The 24,521-nt window shown below is 38.3% G+C and overlaps 2 protein-coding genes across 3 annotated transcripts; one reads left to right on the plus strand and one right to left on the minus strand.

Annotated features, from left to right (window-relative positions):
- Positions 1-2,653: 2,653 nt before the first annotated feature.
- Positions 2,654-6,110, plus strand: LOC108679678 (alkaline ceramidase 2-like). 2 transcript variants are annotated; one of them, XM_018168370.2, is made up of 3 exons: positions 2,654-3,621; positions 3,761-3,825; positions 4,598-6,110. In XM_018168370.2, exons 2-3 carry the CDS (start codon positions 3,814-3,816, stop codon positions 5,390-5,392), a joined length of 807 nt encoding a protein of 268 aa, XP_018023859.1. In that variant the 5' UTR covers positions 2,654-3,621; positions 3,761-3,813; the 3' UTR covers positions 5,393-6,110. The 2 variants fall into 2 exon arrangements, with proteins under 2 accessions (XP_018023859.1, XP_018023863.1); XM_018168374.2 differs by having other exon boundaries at positions 3,276-3,294.
- Positions 6,111-6,253: 143 nt separating this feature from the next.
- On the minus strand, positions 6,254-11,954 carry LOC108679674 (nuclear envelope phosphatase-regulatory subunit 1). Its single transcript, XM_018168365.2, has 4 exons — positions 11,802-11,954; positions 11,267-11,338; positions 9,852-9,986; positions 6,254-9,047 (listed from the first exon to the last, which is right to left on the minus strand). The coding sequence occupies exons 1-4, from the start codon at positions 11,908-11,910 to the stop codon at positions 8,908-8,910; spliced, it is 456 nt and encodes a 151-aa protein (XP_018023854.1). The 5' UTR covers positions 11,911-11,954; the 3' UTR covers positions 6,254-8,907.
- Positions 11,955-24,521: the final 12,567 nt, after the last annotated feature.

The following is a 24,521-nucleotide window of genomic DNA, read 5'->3' on the forward strand; positions in this document are numbered from 1 at the left end:
CTCACGGAAATTTTGACTGCTTTGCCGGAAAACAGGACTTATAATTTCCATTTTGTATTTAAGCGGTGAACGTTGGGAAATGAATCGACATTACGAGCTAATGTAATTCGGATCAACTGGGGCACAAGTCGGCAAAACCAGCTAGACAAAGCTATGCAAGAGTATATATTCAGTTTTGAAATGCCTAGCACCTAACGGACCCTGTAACAAGTCTAGCAGCTAACGCAAAAAATCGCCAGAATGGAAAGATCTGGTTCAAAAGGCGGTTCCCTTGTGAATCAAGTTACGAAAAGTACAAGAATCGGCTAAAGGTCATGGGCCTATTTTTTCAGTGCCGACACTATTCTGTTAGGCTCAAATGTGCGTATTAAACTGTGACACAAATCCGCACCACGATCAAATGTAGTGTGAATCGTCCACCCATCATTCATTTACCTATTAGCAGTTAAATTAACTGAACTGTTAATCATCTCTCAGTAAAATGTATAAGTTCATATCAGTAATAAATTCGACTACCAGCGAGCCAGAGCATTGAGTTGCATTTTCACGGTGATGTATATTTATTTTTTTTAGCTAGGGATTATGCAGGATTCTAGCAGCCGGTACTAATCCCAAGTAAAAGAATCCGCCGGACCTAAATATTGCTCAAATATTTTGAACTGAGTTGTCGCAACACGAATATTGAAGCAAGTATTGGCAGATTTCACAAGAAGACGTATTTGTTCATTCGTACAGACACGAAATGATCACCGGAAAAACTGCTTCTTACCGCTTCTAAATAAATGTTATAAGCATTGAGGCCATAAAATGGAAAATTAGTTCAGACTGAGCAAGAAAACTTCTACATTGTCATCGATCTGTGATATTTAATTAAATTAATTAAACGTACTTCGTTGCTGTATTGAAAACCGTATTTTATCATTAATTATCAAATCGGTCGTTATTGTGGGCCAGAGGTTAACAAATTATTGTGATCGAGTCATCAGTCGACGCATACCTCTAATAGCAAGCAATAACTGCTAAATTTGGAATTATTTGAATTACGAATCAATTTTAATTAATGTGTGAATTATAATCTACTGAGGGGTAGGCTGCCGTGGCTAGGTAGGTGGCGTGTGGCGGCTGCTACCAAGCTTAATAATCTCGTGATGAAACCTGTAGGTTCTAGCGAACCGCAATAAATCTTGGAAATGCCTAGTACTATACAGAACAACAAAGGCTAGAAACGATTTCCGTTGGAAATATTTGATCAAAATAACTGTTTTTAGATCTGTTACCAAGTCACGAAATGTATAAGAATCAGCGACAGCCTTATCCAGGCCTATTATTCTACGCCGAAGATACTGTACTATACCAATACATACTAGTGATACGCGTATCAGACATTATAAACCACTGCTATAACTCTTCATTGCTTGCATAGGTCACTGATTATGGTTCGTATTATCAGAGTTTTTTAGTCGGTCACTCTTGAGGGCACACATAATCCGACAATTATTGCATCGATTACGGCTAAGGATAAGAATTATTTTGAAGTGGGTGAATAGAACACAGCCATTGTTCTGATTAAAGGACATCCCACAGACCTGCCTCAGGTCAACGATTCACGCTGGCCGCTGCGACAGTCGTCCTCCAGATCGATGCCAGCGCGAGTCCGGGACGTCGAACGCGTCAGTTGCTCGCCGACCGCCCGCGCGTGTGAAGGCTGGCGCATCGCTAGACGCGAGTAAATAACGTGGCTATCGACTTGTACGCACGTTTGTGCTCTCAGAAAGTTATCTGAAGTGCAATACATTGAATGCTAATTGACAGCTGCACACAATTATTGCAGGCATTTCGCCGCTGAACTGATGGTGCTGTGATAATATTACCCACCCATTATTGAAGTTTTTGTGCCAGCTGGATTAGTCCCGGCTGCTGGAATCCTGCATAATCCACAGCTAAAATAAATATATTTCACAGTGAAAATGCTACTCAATGCTCTGACTCACTGGTGGTCAAACTTATTACTTATTTGAACTTGTATCTTTTACTGTTTAATGTACTGTCTTTTTCAAAATATTCCTTAACGATATAAGGCCAGGTAGCTTAAGTATTTATATTAACGGTTTATATGCTATATTTACGTGTAAAATTTAGTGTGGTGCAGTCACTGTACAAGAGATGCTAGGGACTGGCTTGCTTGAGCCGAGCAGATCTTGAGAGCCGCGAGCTGACGCTGACCTCAGCTGCTCCATATAACTGCCCGCTGGGAGCAACTCCAGAGATGAACTTCGCCTTACGCACGACTGCTTGACGCAGGATTGTGTGTGATGCAACAGACTGCTAGCGATTTATCTACTAGTTATTTAGCCAACGGTCCATGAATTTTGGTCACTCAATTATCTCCATTGCGCTTTTTGACTACGATTTAGAGATAAAAGATTCTGCAAACATTGTACATTGGCGTTTCAAGAGTAATTACGTTGCACATTCCAGAAAAAAACTAAATTGTTCGAAGCTGTTGGGGTGGGGATTCGGTGCTATGTTGGCTGTTCTACAGATTATTCCCTAAATCCCTAGAATGCTATTTCCTCGTAATTTGATCTTCATGAATTTGTATTTCTTTAAACGATTGGTTAACGTGGCTAAGATATTGGCGTGCCTGGCTTGTACCTAAGCGTTATTACAACTTATAGGTAAACGAATTGATAAAATTTCGTGCCTGTGCATGAAGCAGCGCGACCACAATTTACAGGTCTTCGCGATTTAGATTTTTCTGGGTTAATTAAGATCGCTGATCGATCCTTCGCGCCATGCACAACAAAGCTGACGTTGAACTTAAAACTTTCGTCAAAAATATTTTACGCATTTAATTCAAGTAATAGGTACATTGTTCACTCGAAAAATTTCACGAATTCCGCAGCATCAGCGATATGGAATTCACATTTGATCAATGATTCAAGGGAGTACAACAGCTAATTGCCCCGCCAAGATGATATTACCTGAACAATTAATTTTTTTCAAGCTAGCATCGAATTCCTTACTGGGATGCTTCAACATTTAAATGAAGCCTTTTCTTTTTTATGCGAGTCTGAATTTAGATTGCCACACGACCTGTAGGATGATGATGAGGTGTAGTACCTAGAAATTAGTGGTCAGATCAATCGGCATTATAGGCAACAGAGCGACGCACACGCCATGTTTTAGTGGGTAGCTGTGCATGCAAGCCATATGGAATGATACTCTCAATCATATTTTTCAGACAAAAAAAGTGGTTGACCTCCAATTCCAAGGAACTCAGTGCTACTTTAAGTAAGCACATTCTAGGAGAAATACCTCAGTGACTACATTACGTATTTCTCACAAAGAACAATACAAAACACTTTTGAAGTCGACATCGATCAAACAGTCGAGCGGAGGAAGTTATTTAGTGCTTATCAACTGAGGGCGTGCGCCAGACATTGTTGAACAATCGGAGTATGTAAATGTCTCCACCGTTAGCACAGAACGTCTCGCGTGACGTGGATTCTCAGAAGATATTGTGTCAGCGCTGGCGTACATACATGAGAGAAACAATTAATTAAACGGGAAGGAGAAATGTCGATCTTGTGAATAGTCTGCTTGCCAGAGCAACTTAAAGTAACAAACATAGAATAGCGTTTTATTGTTAGGTTAGAAAATGTACACTTATTATTTTCCGTTGAATATAATGTTTGAACAATTATTAAAATGTTTTAAATTTGATCTTCTTCAACTCACTGTTTCTATTTCTTGACAGGTAAGCTGGAGGAACAGTTCGATTTGACCTGAACTTCGGCTTGCGAGCCTGCCATGATCATCAGGGTGAGTACTACTGCTTCAGTCAGCCTGACAAGCGCTTACATCAATAGGATAAAACAAATACGTGCCTCCAATCATACAAGAGCTCTGCCTAAACAATGACCTGATCAATACAAGAGTCCTACTTGTCGCTACTAACACCGATGTTAGTAACCCTCACGCGACATCACTCATTGTTTAGCAGCACCGATTTTGTTAGCCCTCAGGTGACATCACCCATTGTTTAGCAGCACCGAAGTTGTTAGCCCTCAGGCGACATCACCCATTGTTTAGCAGCACCGAAGTTGTTAGCCCTCACGCCACATCACTCATTGTTTAGCAGCACCGAAGTTGTTAGCCCTCAAGAAGAAAGGAAGAAACGTACAGGCGCTTTTCCATCTATAGAAATCATTTACCAGTTTTAAACATTGATTCAAAACCAAAATATTCTAGTAAATCAATTTTGACATATTCGCTCACTTCCAAAGATAAGGAAACTACTTGAAGCATTTAATTCCCATCACTGTTTAACTCTTTCCCATTTCTACTATTCCAATTTTTTTCAATTTCGATTCTCGTTATTGTTTAAGAATTTATATTTTAAGCGAAAATTGTCACCTTAATTTGATCAATCATTAGTTAATTACCTCACAATTTGATTAGATTAGCCTCATATCTAGATTTTATCTAGATTGGTCGAGTCAATAAGAAACATAAATGTGTTAATCTACGTTATTATATACACGATAAAAAGCTTTCTTGATATCCGTTACTCACGCGAATAATCTGGTTGCAGACGGAGTCGCTTAGGCGGTGGGTCGCGGCAGGTTCGTCGCCCGTCGACTGGTGCGAGGAGAACTACACTGTTAGCAGCTACATCGCTGAGTTCACCAACACCATATCCAACACGCCTTTCTTCACCATCCCAGTGCTTTGTATCATCAGTGGAGTGTGGAGAAGCTATGCTCGTTATGCATCACTTGGTGCTTACGTTCAGTTCTTTTTGATTTTCATGGTTGGCGTTTCAAGCGCTTACTTTCATGCATCGCTGTCGTTCCTTGGGCAGATGATGGATGAGCTTGGCATCCTATGGCTATTGTGTTTTTCGTACAGTTTTTTCGTACCCAACAGATATCGCCCAAAGATTTTCATGGGTTCTCAATCTCATGTGATTGCCTTGTTCGTTGCTAGTGTATTAACAATTGCCGGATTTGCTGCTCCGCAGCTGAACGCATATGCTCTGTTCATCATAGGAACTCCAGTCCTGGTGATGAAGGTGTGCGAGCTCACCCTGTACAGAGACCCCGTAACCGCGAAAATGACACAAGTTGCACTGGGGTGCAGTCTGTTGGGAATATGCGTGTGGGTGGCCGACAAAGTAATGTGTAGCTTTTGGATTTCATTGAAGATTCCAGGATTGCACAATATTTGGCACATTCTCATGTCTGTTTCTTTTTACTTGGACTTGTGTTTGTTTGCGTACTGGAGGTCATCTTCTGACATTCCCACCTGCAAGCCCACCATGAGGTACTGGCCTGGCACGACTGTCGGTATTCCGTACGTGCACTGCAGAAGAAGCGAACCAAAGTGACGAGACACGAAGAATAATTTTAACAGGTCGCATCAGCCAGCCCATGTGAGGGCAAAGCGTTACATAGACAAATAATATGTGTGGTGAGCACTGGGCTACGCTCAATGAAGAAGGTTGTGTCAGGTTAAGGTCTGTATCTTGAGAGTTCAAATGAAACGTAAAACAAAAGAACTGTGATCTCTGGATCATTCTTGTTAACGAAAAAATAGTTGACACTGAAAAATCACATAGGAGAAGGTGTCAAAATCGCAGTTATTTCCTCACTAGCACTAGGTTGTGAAGAGCCTATCACCAACACGAGAGGAGGGAGGGTTACCCCATTCTGAACACTGCACTATAAATGTAAGATCTTTTGCGTACGTTAGGACAAAACAAGAAATACGCAGATTTACAAATAATTCATGTTATACTATTATTACGTCCTGGTCATATTGCATGACATACTGTGCTTAAAACATCATAAATTTAGCAGGTCATTCATCATGGCTTCAAGAGAAGCCAATCATAACGATGGCGAAGAATAATTTTAAGTCCACAAACGGCGATCACGCAACTTGAACCATGTTCAGAAGTAAAACTCTAAGCAAATGAACTAACTGTTGTAAGCACAGGATGTTCACTACTTTTGCATGCACAGCGATCGATTCACGTCCTTACTCGTCGTTTAAACCCTCTACCGCCTGACGTGAGTAACCGGAGCAATATTGTCACAAGCCTACTGCCCAAAAAGAATACGTTAAAGTGAGCGCAAAATGACTTGTACTGATGTTTGCCGCCACATACAACTTTAAAATATTCTCTGTTGAGTACAAACGTCTTCAGGTTGCTGTACTCAATAGCTTACATATAATTTTATTTTAAAATTATGTTCCCGGAGAGTGACATACGGCGATAGAGGGTTAATGACCCACGAACTCGTAAGTGAGCTTTTCAATAGGACAAAATTATCTTAGCTATTACCTATTTATCTCGTCTGTGTTCCTAAATAAAGCAGGAGATGGAACCTTGCCAGCATGACACACCACCAACTCGCTGGATGCTAACGCCTGATCTTTCTATCGTACTTACGATCCCCGGCGTGCAGGTCACACTTTTTACTCCACTGCAATGATAACCAACTTATAGGCCATGTGTTGGTTCAGGTTAAGTTAGTTATGGCAAGATACTTAACCTTTCAGAGCGCAAATTTAATCCAGAATTCAGTGCACACAAAGCTTCTTGTCACGATTCGACGCACATTACGCAGAGCTGTTTATGCACGACTCTCACAATACTAGGGTCGCATTATCTGCCTTAATCAATTTGAACTTCAATCTTATTAAGAGACACGTTGTTCTGTAGCGACGTACTAGATCCAAGCGATAATGTTAAATGAAAGCTCACGAATCTGTAATAAAATAGATTGAAATATAGGTTGTAAGTGACGCTTTTTATTTCAATTTTTAAGTTCCCAATAACGTTTAAGGAACTTGAAGAAACTCGTTGCAGCCACCATAAAGATGCGCAAGTAATTTATACATGTTGACTATTCGCTTAAGGATACAGTGACTACTGGCAAGGCTATTCGTACGTAAAGACTTGGTAACCAGAGTTACAGTCTGTTGAAAAAGTGGTTAAACGTCAGACCTCAAGTTTTTAATAGAAAAAAAATAACGTCTTTCCATCAGTAAACATTTTTTCATCAACATATTCCAGTAGACAAGGAACGTCTCCTGGTTCATAATATGCAAACAAATGAAGGTTGCATTAATACATCTTCCTATGAAATCCAACAGAAATAGCGTCAGCAGAAGATACTGTACGACCTGTGGAATACTTTTTGTAAAGCGCTTTTCACGCTTCACAGGATTAGCAGAAGTCTGCCACTCAAAGTTTGCTCATTTATAACTGAAAAATATGCGTCTATAAAATGTTTTAGAAATAAAAGATATTAGGATTCTGTCATACATAACATGTACGTAGCCTCAAATCTGAAGCCTAGTGCAATGAAGCTCTAAAGCCGACACACATTAAATTCTGGCTCAATCGCTCGCTAATCTAAAGCTTTTTATAGGAAGTACCTTATCAAGTTCATTACTCGTGCACAATAGATCTATCTTCTCGCTTGATGATTACATGTATGTTAATAAATTATTAATTAATGATAATACAGCTTTAAAAAATCTTAGTTATAACATTTCTGCATCCAATGCAACGACTCGTCATCTAAATTTTCTTATTTAATGTCGGGCAAAAATGTCTCTAAATTTAACCTTTACTTTATACGACCACATCAAATAAAATAATGTACACACAAACTTTCTAGTTAACGCAAACGTTTAATTAAAACGGTAATAAGGCCACAAAAAGAACTATTTTAATATAGCTTCATTAAGCAGGATTTCATTTTGAAGACGTTTCTTCCACAGCAACAGAAAATTCGTCAATCAAACTAAATCATTTTAATATCCACTGCGATCTCAATAATTCCTTTGCTTCATTTTAGTTCTTTCGCAATAATGTCTGTATCAAAGACACTAATCTTGTTTTCATTTTTTGTAAATTGTACCTCGAATGTTAATCAATACAAATTTATAATTTGTCAAGTAGCTTCTCATTCTCCTTCATGGTAATGAGTAGGTGCACAAGACCTACCAAAGCACCAAAGTTCTGGCCACGCTGCTTCACAAGTCGCGTAAGCGCCGCCGTATCGCGGCGATGACAACAGCACTTGCCGCGTACCGTTGCCGCGTACCGATGGCAGCATGCGGGGTAGAGTTGAACAGCACAACCTGCCCCGTCATACAAAACTGAGAGCAGCAGCTATCACGATGCTGTTCCCGCATGCTGCGTACAGTTGAACAAAATAACCTGCCCAGTCACTCAGAACTGAGAGCAGCAGCTGTCACGATGCTGTTCCTTCATGCTGCGTACAGTTGAATCGCACAACATGCCCAGCAGCACCCCACAAAGAGCAAGCCGCTGTCACAGACGAACGCAAGTCCTCCTCTAATGCACCACCGAATCAAAGTTGGTAGAGTGTTGGTACGAATTCGAGCTCCATCCTCCTTCACATTATTATCTACGGTACAAGGAATTATTCCCCGCATGTTTCATAATTTATATTACATAAATTTAATTCCCCTAACTAACCAAAATTGGAACTAATTTCACCAAACTTTAAATCAGGAATAATCGATAAAGTAATTATATTACTCATGTGTTGACGACCCGCAAAGATCTACTGGAAGTGAACATTTATGACCAGAGAAATGCTTCAAATGAATAAAAATATAGAAATGAATGTCGTTCGCCCATGGCCGGAAAATTTGAACGACATCAGATCAGTCGAAATTTTGGACCGAACTTGTATGTCAGACAACCATCACCATTTTGATATAGACGGTAGCTAGAGTTATCAGGCGTTAGATACGAATAGCAATGACGACGACCAATATATCCATAAACCAAAAAGTAACAAACATTAAATGATAATAGGGAAGGAACAATTGGCTAATTCCAGGAGAGTATGAGGCTCAGGCGGGGCGCGGCTTGAGGATGAGTTTGCCGGTGTCATCGCAGCTCATGTTGAAGTCCCGGAGAGCGGCCCGCGTGCGTGACGCGATGATAGACGGCGCCATGACCTTACGGTGGACGCCAGACATGAACAGCAGCACTGCAACACAGCACCATTAACGGTAATACGGTGGACGCCAGACATGAACAGCAGTACTCAATATGAACAAAAAATTCAACTCAGTACTCACTGCAGTGAGTGACAGAGAGCGCATTTTCTCGTCGACGAAAACGTGAAGTCATGGACGGACAGACGGACGGACGGACATGGCGAGCACAATAGTGCATTTTTACCATAAATGAGTAAATGCGCTAGAAAGAGCGACTGTACGATGAAAAGAAAGCTACTTCCAGTGACTCAAAGGTAGGGCAGGCTGACACTCGCCATTAATTCATTATACAATACTCTCATATGCAGATGATGGCTAAATTAAGCAGTAGTACACTCTATAATTGTACACTTGTTCTTTCTGTGGGCATGGCAGAGAAGCAGATTGAAAGGCGGCAGAGTCACTTCCAAGCAAGATTTTTGTAAAGACAGCTCAAGTCACTCCCAAAAAGGCAGCTCAAGTCACTCCCAAAAAGGCAGCTCAAGTCACTCCCAAAAAGGCAGCTCAAGTCACTTCCAAAAATGCAGCTCAAGTCACTCCCAAAAATGCAGCTCAAGTCACTCCCAAAAAGGCAGCTCAAGTCACTTCCAAAAAGGCAGCTCAAGTCACTTCCAAAAAGGCAGCTCAAGTCACTTCCAAAAAGACAGCTCAAGTCACTTCCAAAAAGGCAGCTCAAGTCACATCCAAACAAGATCTTTGGTACACTCAAAGCAAACTAGTTTACTGGAGCAGAAAATATGAGCCAGGATGCCCTGAAGGTGGACCTGTACTCAGACCCTGGGTACGTGACATACCAAGGAAGAGTGTGGCGATGGTGAAGAAGTAATGGTTGAGGAGAGAGTGCAGGAAGGGCAGCTGCGTGGTGAGCGGGTCTGCCAGCCACAGCCACGCACCCCAACATGTGGCCGAGGAGGCGATCAGCAGCAGCACTATAAACAAACAATAATTTACTTGAAATTCATCACCAGATAAAAAATTTGTGTTAGAGCATGTGCACTTTAAAATAGCATGAATTGCATCTTCATTTAAACCAAATTAAAAGCCCTGTAAATGGTTAAAGGTGAAATAAAATGTAATAAGTGAGAAAGATTAAAAGAAAAACCCATATTTCTGAATTTAATTGTACTTAAATAATTCGCAATTACTGTAATTAAAATAACAGGAAAACCACAGACTTTTCTTAGTGACAAAACATAAATTTGGATCAGTTAAGAGACATCACTGGAATTGAATGGCAAATATCTGTACAGATTTTCACTATGGTACTATATACCCAAGAATAAGCATTATGAAGATGGTCCACTTTAGTTAGTTGAAAAAGTCTAATTTTTTTTACAGGAATGTTTCATAATGTGGCGCTTATTAAAAAAATTCCATGGATAGTCTTCATGAGAATTTCTTCATTGCATTTCCATTCTTTATGATAACAAGTATGTGCAACCTTTAAATCCCATTGAAACGAAAAACAAAAACTGATTGAATAATCATATGATGGACACTGATGATGGTGTACCATGGATATGAATACATAAAATGAATCTACAGAACTATAAAGGAAAACTGATAACAACAGACATACTATATATAGGTATGTACAATTTAAAGATGGACGATTGCAAATGCAGAGGAATTGGCATTCCTAGAGAATCAAGACATGGACAGTATATACAGGTATACATGACAGGCAGGGTAAAAAACGTTGCATTTAAATTTGTTCACATTCTTGTGCAATTCATGAACCAATCTTGATAGAGTCCCAAGAAACCTGCTCAGAAATGTAAACTTCACAAGCAACTGAGTCAATACTAAAGTGGCTGACAGTATCCAATGATTTAGCTAATGTCAAATCAGTGAAATTTAGCATGGTTCGAAATTTTAAGGAGCAAATGAAAAATGAATCAAAAACAGTTCCATAGCATTAATGACCATTCCCGTCAATAGAAAATCAAGATTACTTTTCTATAAATCACTATTTGCAATTCATTTAGTGAATGGGCACTGTGAATATTTTATTTTACTGATTCATAAATGACGTTCTATAACTTGAAAATTTTCCTTCATATCCTAAATTTGATATCTATGGCTGAAAATAGCCCAGCCCATACTATTCAAGAAAGGTATAAGCATTTTTTATCACACTACATTTAATTCAGACATGACTTCAAGTAAGGAAGAACAAATTAATAGTAAAATAAACCAAAAAACTCACATCTCCATCTGACAGTGGCAGGCTTGAGATGAGCAATAACCTCTGTTAGACGCCTCTCAAATGCTTTCAAATCTGAAAAATGCCAACAGTTTAGGTTGAACACTTGGAACTAACTTACCATTTACCAATTTTTAATTTTCAAGTGGTACAATTTCCAACATTACAGCATGGAAGCCCAAACAAGACAAGAACCTAAAATTTTCTAGTATTTCTGTCATGTTTAATTGCAACAATTAATAGGATAAAATAATATCAATACCTATATTTGCAAAATTCTGAATGTAAAGCTAGTATTAGAGATCAGCCAACAGCATAAAATTGCATTTATTGCAATAAAACTAGATTATTCTTGAAAAAAATCTAACTTGTCTGACACTAAGGCAGCATGGATTAATAAATCAATGAAAAAAATTAACAGCTTCTGAGATATAATTCAAATTACTCCAAAATTCTTGATAAAATAAACCAATAATACAACCAAAAACTTCAATACATTTTACATTTGATACATTTTAGATTGTTCAAGAGAACTCACCTTCACAGGCAGTTTGCTCTAAAGACATAATGGAGAAGAATAAAATGATGTCAGCAAACTCTTTCAATTTAACCCAAAAGACATGTACCACTGTTGAAGGAATCAACATGTAATAGTGAAGATAGGAAGAAACAATATTACAAATAAATACATTATATAGATTTTTAGTAGTTCAAATACTAAGAATTTGGAACCAGGATTAATGGCAGGTTAGTTAGGAGTTTGTTAAATTAGCAGTCAATGAAACCATTATCTTAAACCATGGGCCTTTGAGATCTCATACATCAAGAAAGCAAGCAACATTCAAAGAAATACCAACTATTTTTTTATTTAAAAACATCACAACATATTTAATTTTGGCGCTTGACAAGCCGCCATTCGACTGTGGGCTGATTCGATGCAAAGGATGAATACGGACAGGTTGGTGGCAGTCCAAAAAAAAGTTGGTGGTGTCCAAGTGGTGCAGAATTTTTCTGCACACTGGCAGACAATCCTGAGGCCAGATTATCACAACATCATAACTTTTGTACTTGTGCACAAAAATTACACCCTAATTTTGGCATTATCAAAACTTTTGTATGCAAGACTCATCTGAAAAGCTATTATCAAAACTAATTGGCTAGCTGACCAATCAGAGGTTTTTAATTTGCTGTTCCTATCTACTAGACTAGGTACTATTAACTCAGTCACTCAGTGGCAGTTCGCAGCATATGTGGATGAAAGTAGGTTGTGGCATGTCATTGTCATCTATGTTAACTGAGTAAACTGACTAGGGCGTCAGGCAAGTATGGAGAAATGAGTGAGACGTTGTCCAAACAGCAATTCACTTTTTGTCATTGTTATCAACAACAAATTTTTTGCATCACAGTGAATAATTGCATTATTCCCAATTCCCATTCAAAATTAGAGGACTTTTTTAGAGAGCTACCTAGAATTTAAAACATTTTGTGAGTAGGAGTTGCAACTATCAGCAGAGAAAGAAAGGAATTTGCATACATAGCTAGAAAAATTGCTGGCTTATAAACCTCTACATACGTAGCTAATTTTGTAACAAAAAGGCCTGAAGATATAAGATATTGTTTTACAGAATGATCATATAACTTTTGGATATGAATATCAATATTTGCTTGTTAATTAAAACACAATAGGAAAACAATTTAGCTCTGCATAAACTCGATTGAAAATTTTCCCAAAAACACCATTTAGGGTTTAGCTTTAGCATGTTCACATATTATACCTATGTCAAATTATTGACAAAATAATATTACAAATTTACAATTCACCATGTTGCTGGTAAATCAATAGGGGACTCTGACTCCAGTCTCTGCTTTTGACACCTTTAACTTCCAAGCAGGCATAAAGGCATGTAGGTACAGTCTGTATAGGGCATACAGCTTCTTGTAAGTTGTAACTTTGTAAGTAGCTTTGTTGCACAAGTGTTTTGATAATACCACTGCTAGAGTTACGTCTTCATAGCAGCACTTACGCAACACGTAAGTTGCTACATGTACAATGTACTTGCAATGCATTGTTTTGATAATCTGGCGGCTGGCTCCTGGGCCTGAGTCCAAAGCGCCAAACTATAAGTATAGCAGGCTGTTTTTCTGTCAATCCTGTGGGCTGATTGGTCTACTTCAATAGATGTGATCTGCCGGTTTGCTTGCGGCTGATAATTTTACAGTCAAAAAGTGTTATAGTCAAATGGGGTGAGAAAGGACCAGCCCATGGCGTGCATTCTAATTGCACTGAATTCAATTTGACAAAAGAATATGTTAGAACAATCATTGCCATCTTTTCAGTGTTTGTGGCAACCCTCTTTTGCAAATAATTAATTTCTGATTAATTTTTAAAGAAAACCTATGTAAAGAAGGGTCACAAAATAGTTAACCCTGTTTGGGAAATAAGCTCTGTCTAATGACAAAAAGTTTTTTGGCCAGGTTTGTGGATATAGGCAGGTAACCTCAAGTGATAGGCAACTATTTAGACATACTAGGCAGTCCTACCTGCCACCATCACTGCCTGACATATATTCTAAAATGGGGTAAAAAAGGACCAGACATGGGGTAAGACGGGACCACTAAATGATCCTGTTTTACCACACTAGTGGTCCTATCTTACCCCACAAATGGTCCAGGCTTACGGTACCACACAAATGGTCCTCTATTACCCTACAGATTATCAAAAATAGTTTTTAAATGAATATTTTATTGTGTAGTACATCCAGTATTTTGATCAAAATTTGTATCTTTTGCTCAAACTACATTATAACTTGTTAGCTTTTTTAATTAGAGAAATTTGGTGCACTATTTCAAATTGCATCAAAGCCCTAAGGGATATAGAAAATAGGGATGTCTATTCCCATCAGGCATCAGTGAGCTGCAGAACTATGTGCAAGATTGGCTGGGGAAAAAATCACTGTGTGAAACATGAAAAATAATCATGATCACAACTCTGTGAGAGGGCATGAGCTCATAGTGCAGTGGCAAACCAGAGCTTTTTTGGAATCAGTTCATTTTTAATTTTCCCAAAACTCAAGATTTAAACCAATTTCTTAAGTATGATAATGCTGGTACGGTATCCATGATACTTTACTGGTCTACTTATAGGACTCAAAAATGAACTTGAGGGAGAGTCTAAAAAACTCTCTGCTTTGCCACTATGCATGATACTTTACTGGTCTACTTATAGGACTCAAAAATGAACTTGAGGGAGAGTCTAAAAAACTCTCTGCTTTGTCACTATGCCGGCGGGCGGGCGGACGGTGAGTGACGGTGATGAGCTATGTTTAAAGAAGTGCACCACAAATGCAGTTAGCAAGAAAACACATGACGTTTGACACTTGAGTTATTATCCATTGGTTTTGTTACCAATTTGATAAATTTCCCAGACAATGACACTAATGGAATATACATGAAGCATTTAGCAGTGCTCTACAATGAACCAAAGCCAACCCACTATTACTATGCTTAACAAAGTTTTCAAGTGACAAAAACTTCAATGTGACTGATATTAGAGTTGACTTCCCATAACACAAAACAGTAACAAGTGGTTGTTTAATAAAATAATATGTATCTAGATGGATAATATTGAATATCAGATTTGTACTTTTATTAAAAACCTTGTAACATAAGAATTATCAGTTGGTCCTTTCTTATCCCAGCCTGGTCCCTGGTCCCATCTTACCACAATGGGGTAAGATGGGACCAGCTCACTTTTTTTAATCTGTACAGAAACTTATGTTAGATGCAAAACCTTAAACGTCTGAGTTGTAGCTTAGAAGCCAATTGCATAACTACACCTTGTGATAGGTTTAGGGTTTTTTAGTTATTCATGGTATAGATGCTACAGGCTTGTTAGTGATTTCAGTCCTGTCCTACCCCATCTGACTATATAGAATCTGAGAATATTGCTACTGGAAAGGGCAAATGCTGCATTTAAATGAATGAGATTTGAATATATGTTCATATTTCATCCTGGGTTAGTGTTCACTGACATGCCCTGCACTCAGCCTCACACGAGTTTGTAGGCATGGTGGTTTTTTAGCAAATCCTTGGGCATTTAGCCCCAGCAGACTCCAGCAGGCACTCCGCAGGCACAGTGGCGCTCCGAAGCAGAAAAAACCTAGATCCAGGTTTTTTGCTTCCCACTCGGTTTCTAGATTTTTCATTGACAAACTGGTCCTAATCTAATTTTTTTTTAAAATGGTGCGCTGAAAGCAGAAATCAGTCAACAGTTATAGCCAACTTAAGCCAAGAAAGGGAGAACTGCTACGAGACTTACGCGATGGAGATTGGAGCCATTTACAGGAGATATGAAAGTAGATTACTGGATGCATCACAGCGTGGGAGGTTGTCTGCCGTGCGCGCGGGGGCTGCGAACAGCGAGCCGCCACTCCTCTAATTTAAGTTTGGCGTTCCCAAAACTCAAATTACCAAGGTAATTTAAAATTGATATGTAATTGCACCATGTTTGTAGGCTCCACCAAAGGTCCAGCCTGGGCGGCACAGCCTGAAGCTTCTTCCAACCAAAATGGTCTTATCAATATGGGAGAGTGAGTTGCTACCTCACAACAAGCAAAACTCCTGTCCTGTGGGCATATGTCTGAAGGATCAAAAATTAAGAGTAATATTGAGGTGAGCAGCAACAATCTTTACTAAGGGCAGTCACAACAAGCTGTACACTAAAGACTAAGTAAAGAGCTGATCCCAAAACAACTGCAGAGAGTGATTCTGCTCACATCAAATTTGGCACTCAGTTTAGACTTTAGTGCAAGTTGGATGGAACTGAATCTGAATGGGATGTGGGAGTTAGTTTCCCACAAGTTTTAGTTGGTTAGTTATATCCGAACTAGAGATTTTATATCAGTGCTTATAATGTATGAAGAGTTTTAGTAGCAGATAAAAAAACATAAAAATGTGGCTACGGCATCAACTATTTGATTCTGGATGGGGCAAAGTCCATTCTTTGCGACAGGCATCCCAGATCCCACTACAACTAGGAGCTAGGCAGAACCTATGATGTCCGCACTTGTAGAACTTTTAGTCTGCACTGGTTCTCACTACTCAACACCGTGAACGTCATGCTTGACGACCAAACCGACTTGAGAGTCAGCAATTTGGAAAAATTACGTTCTGCCTTATAAGCATTAAGCATACTTTGCTGTATGACCGTGGGCGCTGGAAAACGCAATGGATCTGCATAAAAGTATCGATACCTATTGATGATGAATTGGACATCATCAGGAGCATGCAAGTTATGAATTTGGCCATGGCTTAAGGCCGGAATAAGAGCAGGATCTCCACTATCTCGGTCGGAAAAATGCCCCATTAAGAATTTTATTATAAGAAATTATTTTATCATCTTATTGTATGTGCAATTTTTTGGTATCAGAGGGGACCCTTGCGGAGGTCCGATGTCCTTTCCAGTTATTAAAAAAATTAGGTTCGCCAAACGGGATCCCCTGTAATTACAATTACAAAGTCAGTTAATAAATTTATTGATATGATTGTATATTTTTTATCGATCAATAATATTCGGAAGAATAGATTCTAACTTATAAAAGGAAAAGAACAATAAAAATGCGGTCGTGAACAAACAAAACATGCACTAAGATATCAACTTTCGTTCACATATCTATATTTTTGCTGCAACCGACACAGGGTTGAATAACATATTGTATGGAGTACGCATTCTTATTTTTTTATTATCACACATTGGTCAGACGAGCTAGTCTACAGATTCTACTACAACAAAACGTTGCAGTGAATACGATGAAATATCGAGAATTTATATTCTTTAGAAAGTTATTTTTAGCGCATTTTCTCATTTATGGAAAAAATTCACTATTATGCTCACCATGTCCGTCCGTGACTTCCCGTTTTCGTTGACGAGAAAATACGCTGGGAGCCCAGCCGTGCACCACCAATTTTGTGCTCCAATAAGCCCTGAATCGAAGGCCTTGGATCTCTCCGGACCTACACCAATCAGCCGTGCACCACTCGGCTTTGTCCTCTTCCGGCCTTGACCACCACCTGCCGTGCACCACCAGGCCGCGGATCGAATCTGACTTCCGGGCATCGTTAAATTACGCAATTTTGCATTCACCGCATCTGAGCGTAGGTTTTAGATAGCATAGTTCTGTTCCAAAATTTACCGTCCTTCGACAAGTGGCCGTTCGACCGAGGACTGGTTCGACCCACGGACTAGATACGAACGGCTTGAAGTGTTGAAGGCTACGTTCCGGAAGGCAGGAATCATGATGGTCCATTACATCCAGAGCAGTGCATGGTGGTCTTCGGCAGGCGACCCAATGCGCTCTCGGTCACTCACTGCAGTGAGTGCTGAGTTATATTTTTTTTCAGTTAAGGGGAGCGTCTGGGGTAAAATTTATCTCGGCTATTCACAGACGGATCACTCTGAAACTTGGTACACATGTGTAAAACAGAGCCAGGCCTCACGATCCTTTTGTTGTTATAGTGAGTTTCTAGCAAGAGGTATCAGATTCTAAGACATTTTTGTTCGTGTGAATTTTTCGAAAAAAATGAAAGAAAACGTGAAATTATTAGAAAACGGCCAAAAAAGGGGGTACTGTAGAAATCTATCTCCTCCTAGGATTTTCAAGCTACAACATCGAGACACGTATCATTCGATGCGTAAAAACCATATCTAAAACGTAACACGAGGGTTTTTAGGATTTTTCATTTTTGTGGGTGTGGGAGCATTTTTTGTAAATTTTTCGACAATTTTTTGATTTTCCCCCCCGCCAACGTATGTGGACTAGCTATTTATGCATGCTACCGGGAATTATCGCCCACCTAAAATGTGAAAGAACTCCCCCGACCCCCCCCCTTTTGCAAGCTGTCGTGAACGCATAAATCAACGTACAGCCAAAATTCAAAATTTTACCCCAGACGCTCCCCTTAATGTTTAATTTATAGCATACTAATTTTTGACAATTGTTGGCGACAGTAACAATTGTCGCTACAATTTGGTTGACAATTTGAAGAAGGAGCAAACTGTTATTACAAAACATTAATGTTCACTTATGTTATTATCGTGAATGTATGTTTTCATCCGTGGCAAATGTGAATAAAAATTTACATAAAATATATGCATGTGGCTCGCTGATAACAGTGAATCGTCAATATTGGCCTCCGTAGAAAGGTTTACTAACTCCTGCTCTAGCGCATAATGATTCTTGAAAGTAACATTTTGACAACTATTCAAACGTTTTACTCAGCATTGTAGGCGAATGGTTAAATTAATGGCACCAGAATATGAGCAGTGACTTGTGGGTTCTTTACTAGCAGCCAACAGTAAAAGTTTTCAAATCAAAGAGGTGACCGAGCGGTAAGGGAAATTGGAGCAGTGAGTTGCGTGTTCGAGACCTGCAATAAGCAGTGAAAATTCTATGGTGTTCAGAATCGATAATAGGCCAAATTGCTATATAATTTTCAACGCTGACACCGCTATTATAGCGCAGGAACATTGGATTTGTAATAACCAAAGATAATTTTAACCGAGTGGAGAAGTAGATATATTTGCAGACTCATGAGGCATCTCGTAGATCACCAAAAATGAAATTAATATACTTTGGATTAAATAGAACATTTAAAATTTTTGAACGGGGTTCAAATTTAATTCAATTAGAAATCAATACGATCTCCGCAATTATAGCTGGCATTCGCGTCAAATTGACCGAATTAACTAAAAATAACAAAATTACATGCGGCACACCGATTAATATGAGTGTTCTGCTGTATGTATTAATGTAGCCACGATAAATCAGATTTAATAATATTATATGTCCGTGAAAGAAATCTCAGTTTGAAAACTTGTAATCACAATAAATTATGACTCAACACGTTCCTAAAAATATTTTCACGATTGACAATTTTAAGTGCTTTCTTTACCGTCGTCAAAAAGAAGGTTTCACTGAAATGTGAAAAGCAAAAAAGAGTGAATATCAAAAATCTAAAATAGCAATAAATTATCAATTCAGGAATTAATGGATCGAGCGCTCCGATCAATTCTCATTGATTGGCTCTAGAACAAATCAACTAGAATAAGCCTAAGTAGGTCTCTGAATTTCAGTTTTGAGACCCAATTGTGCATAGAAGTTACAAGAAACTGATAAAATACGCAATCTTAAACAACAAATCAATGATAAGGATTAACAGGTAAACAATATATTACAAAACTGTGATAAATAACGCAACACAAAGAGACTCTCCCCAGAATAGGCCTACATATAGTGAATCGAGGGAAATGTTTGAACTATAGCACTGAGCTCATTCACAACCGTATCACTAAGGCTAGATACTGAACAATATAATTAAGACTATCTCAATAAACTCATTTATTCTTTATAATTTCACTGCCTGATTCTATAGTTTCAATTGCTAGCCTCGACTTCCTGCGAAGCATTAAAGCCCAAGCACAATATCTGTAGTTCAAAATGCATGAGTTTCCAACTGTTAAGTATTATGAATACATTGGGTGGTTGATTAGTTTATTTGTGGATGTTATTTGTTTCTTACGTTGTATGTGACCGAGTTCACATACGTTGTTCGTGATCTGTATGTGACCGAGTTCACATACGTTGTTCGTGATCTGTATATGTGATCGCGTTTACATAAAGTGTCCCCCCAATACCTCGCTAAACAGATGACTTTTGACGAATGCGTTTAGATTTGCTCTTATTAATCAGTTTAATTACTAATATTTACATTGAGAACGCAATTGAAAATAGATTGCAGTATATGATGGATAAACGTCATTTTGGACTTATTACAGTCGACTAAGAGACGCACCAATTATACTTCACATTACCAATGTTAGGAACCTTGTGGCATTGTTTCTTATTATCAAATGACGCAAGTGAAATAAACATGAACAAACTGTTCGTGATTACATAATAAGTATAAATAGTTATGCTTCACATTACCAATCTCAAGAACCTTGTAGCATTGATTCTCATTATTTCATGACGCAAGTGAAATGAACATGAACAAACTGTTCGTGATTACGTAATGACTTTTGCTTACTGTCTGGAACAATATATGGTATGTTCATGCAGGGTTCTCTCCTGGATGGAAAAAAATTATGATGCAAAAAGCGTTATTAATTTTTTGGTCGAGTCTTTTAATTGGTCTATTGTTATAGATCCACTATCACCGCTTGATTCTTTTACAACTAATATGCTTTTGTTGCTGCCAGAAACTTAAAATTTGTGTAGAAATCTCTTACTGCACAAAATGTTATTAATTTTGAAATTGTGTAGCCCCTAAACAAAATTATCATCTATACCTTGGCCAAGTAGACATTTTTGGACACTTCACTTTTATGTCAATGATGAAAGTATTATCACTTACGTTCAATGAAGCTCAAATTCTTAAATTAATACCTTGATATGTTTTGAAATAAACTTGAGCACAGTTCAAAATTATAGGCTGTATTCAGAATAATATTCACCAATCTATAAAGTACAATGAACGTACGGTATACCCCAACGGTCGTTCAGTAAAAATCGTATGATAGGCCGAGCGGACGGCTGCTCTTTAACAGCTTTTAAGTACGAGAAAATGGTTATAGTGAGATAAGAGGCGACAGCAGACAGCAAGTGCCACACACTGTGAAGACCTGGTATTCCTGCTCTTTTCCACACTCCACACATCGTTTTATCCGCGACCCAAAACACTATCGCCGTCGCCATGAAACCTGCCGACAGCATCGTCAAGCGTCGCAGAGTGGAATTTGTATTGCTGGTCAGGACGTAAACTTTGAGGTAGAAAATAGGTAGAGCCCCGACCATGAGAGCAAAAGCGTTCACCTGCGGTGCCACTGACCAAAAAACTGTCAGGGCAGCAGCTAAGGCCACGGCAATAATAATGGCTTGTACTCCATGGAAAAACCAAGGTCTCTTACTATGTGGGAGAAGAAATGCGTAACCAAGAGTAAGAGCCCAAATAATAGCCACTTCATCCAATAACTGTCCTAAAAGCGACAATGTGGCGTGAAAGTAAACGCTTCCTGCACCAATGCAAATGATGATAAATTGCAATACCAGAGAACCGTACGAAACCCTTTTCGTGTAATTGTTCCAAACATGGCGGCGCAACGAGACCAATGGTATAAGGAAGAAGAGAACATTCGAGAAAGTATTGGTGAACTCGGCGATGTTGCTGCTGACGGTGTAGTTGTCTTCGCACCAGTCCACCGGTGAGGACCCAGCAGCCAACCATTTCTCTGTGATGCTCTGCACAAAAACGTGGAGAATCAGTAGAATGTCAGTCGAGAGTTGCATGCGAAGAAAGATAATGAAGTATTAAGCACACTTTTTTGGTATAACCAGTGCACATACCCTTCTTGTTACAAAGATGCCACACTTTATATCAGTTCGGACAAAAACATAATTAATGGAGAAAGACATTTCCGAGATCATGTCCAATTAAGAACTGAACATGATTCGGGCTCAAAATATGCAGTTAACATCGACATCGCCCTCGCATCGAATAAAAATAGGCACACCATCTAAGTTATTATGGATAACAGAGGATTCCAATTAAATGGTACTAAATGATAAGAAAATAAGTTCCCTCCCTACACTGGCCTAATCCCTTAATTGAGGTTGAGAGGGCGTCAGATGTGAGACGTGGTGACTCCACCGGTTACCTTCACCACTGCCCCACACACTTTCTATCATTCACCTACCGTCGGTTTACCTCCACATGGCATCACTTAACCTCACATTTACACTCGCTGGCATGACATTAGTATGGGATATCAATTATATCGATCGCTTAGACCATACAGCGTCACCATAAAATTTAGGCTGAGTATTTTAATGTAGTTCATTTTCTTACAACTTAAACTTCACTAATGAATATTGCCCACTATAAGCTTCCAAGACTCGCTTCTACTAAGCTCAGATGGATTACAAGGCTACTCAGATCTGCTACTACAACAATAAGGAATTTAGTTTATGTTAGTTTATATCCTCCTTAATGAGGAAGAAACGGTGACAAGCCTGTCGATGATGCAGGACTTTTCAGGCCAGGGTATTTAATGCTGATCGCAAAAAAAAAACGGAACCCGTATTTCAATCCGCCCCAGAAATCTTTTCTAATCCCCGTAATACTGCGAACTTGATATCAACAGTCGATTTTTGGCACCAGTGCTCAAGATCTTGAACAAAAATCCTTCTGAATATCAACAACTTTTTCATGAACGATAAAAATTGTAACCGGAAGACAAAAACTTTTATATATTAGCCAAAACTGGCATCGCACTCCGTATTCAATATTACGTATATTTTTAGTTTCTAGGGAAGAAAATAGTTCAATCGTCTCCTCAATTACTCAGAAAGGAATAATTGGATTAACAATATTTTTGAAAAAAAACGGAACGTATATATACTGGTACAATATAAATCCCTTAAATAATTCAAAATTTGATAAAGAATTATTAATAGAGGAAAATGACACAAAAACTCAAGTCATTTAAATGGAAAAAGTTATTTTAATGAAAATATGGTGGATTTTATCATCGAAATTTTCGTTGCATATAAATTTTGGATTTATTTGTAAGTCTTCGATCAAATGGTCTTAATAGTAGGAATTATATTTAACCACTTTCATCTTTATTGAAGGTATTAAAAAGTTTGACATAATAATTTTTTGCTCAATCGATGCGGTTTAGCAAAAAACCACGAGGAGAGAGTGACGAGAAACTGACCAGTAAAAAAATGGACGAACAAACTTTTATTGCTTTCGGTTCCGTATATAAACAAAAAATTGATTCACAACTGAAATCTTCGCTGAGATTTCCATAAGAAACACGAAGCAAATCTAAGCAATTCCAGCTGGAAAGTAAAAATAATGACAAACATGCAAAGTACGACAATTAAGATGGTGTGTTATTACAGACACTCTGAGTTAATCGTGTTGTGGCAATCACAATATTTTTTTTAAATAAATTGTAGTGAACATTAAAATGGCAGATTGTGACATGCGCTGTTGCATTGCACGACGCGTGAGAGCAGTTACACATCAATACATCAGCATGAGTCACTGTATTTTCAACAGCTTAATCAACATCATGCAGATTCATCAATTAATGAGGAAACTATGCGGGTGGCTTTTTTATAAGTACTACAATTCACGAGACCGCGAAATTTGTTAAAATATATGGGCTTATGAATAATATCATATAAATTAACACAATAATATATTTATTTAAAGGACGCTCCGTGAACTTATATGAATCAGCTATGCCTTGCGTTTATGGGGATTTGGAGTATAATAAAATCACTGATATTAAAAATATGACAAGTGAACGAGCATTAAAATCAATTTTATCCTTGTAAATACTAGCTTAAAGTGTTTGTTTTTTCACTCACTTTGACTCTCATTATGATGTTTGGATGAAAGAAAATTGCTCAAGTATCTTTTGAACTTGTGCAAAGCTGACTGTTCTTGTACGTGTGATGTGCCGACGCGGTCACAGCTGCCGACGCTCTAAGGTATATTAATTAACTCTTCATTCAAGCGACTAGCATGGCACTTGACTCAGTTGATACAATTCTAGTGGACTTTAATTCAGGTCAACGATCAAAAAATATTTTAACCCCTGAATAAAACACTTTATAAGCGATTTGCATATTAAGGCAATATAAGTTGCAAGAGAAGTAAATGACACGCTTAGCAATAGCACAAATAGTTCATTTGCATCTACATCATTCTAATAGACTATTGGCCATTTAAAATAACTGACGGTAATGTCTTACGCCTTTACGAACATTTTTCACAAATTATTTTATGAATTTTATATTGCTACTATTTAAAATATCGTATAATGTGCATAGGTAAACCTATAAGTCTATTTGAACTTACACGGTGCAATATTTCTACAATTGTACATTCATTTATACATATTATGTACATATATGTGCATATATACGAGAATTTTCTGTCATAACGTAAAATATTTTTGTTTTAAGAGAATGAAACATTATATAATTATTTCATTCGTTTCTCACATCAAAAATCTCACGAATCTACGATGTTGATACTGCAAAAACTTTCTACTCTGAACTGAAAGGATGACTTGAAAACTTTTGCTTTCTATTTCTTCTCTCAGCCTACCATGAGAGCTCCTACTCGCGATCTTATTGGGCTGCATAATATATTAATTCCACTGAAATAATATCAAGATTGGTTT

The sequence above is a fragment of the Hyalella azteca genome, unplaced genomic scaffold (genome assembly GCF_000764305.2).
Source record: "Hyalella azteca isolate HAZT.00-mixed unplaced genomic scaffold, Hazt_2.0.2 contig17671, whole genome shotgun sequence".
In the NCBI taxonomy this organism is placed as follows: Eukaryota; Metazoa; Arthropoda; class Malacostraca; order Amphipoda; family Hyalellidae; genus Hyalella; species Hyalella azteca.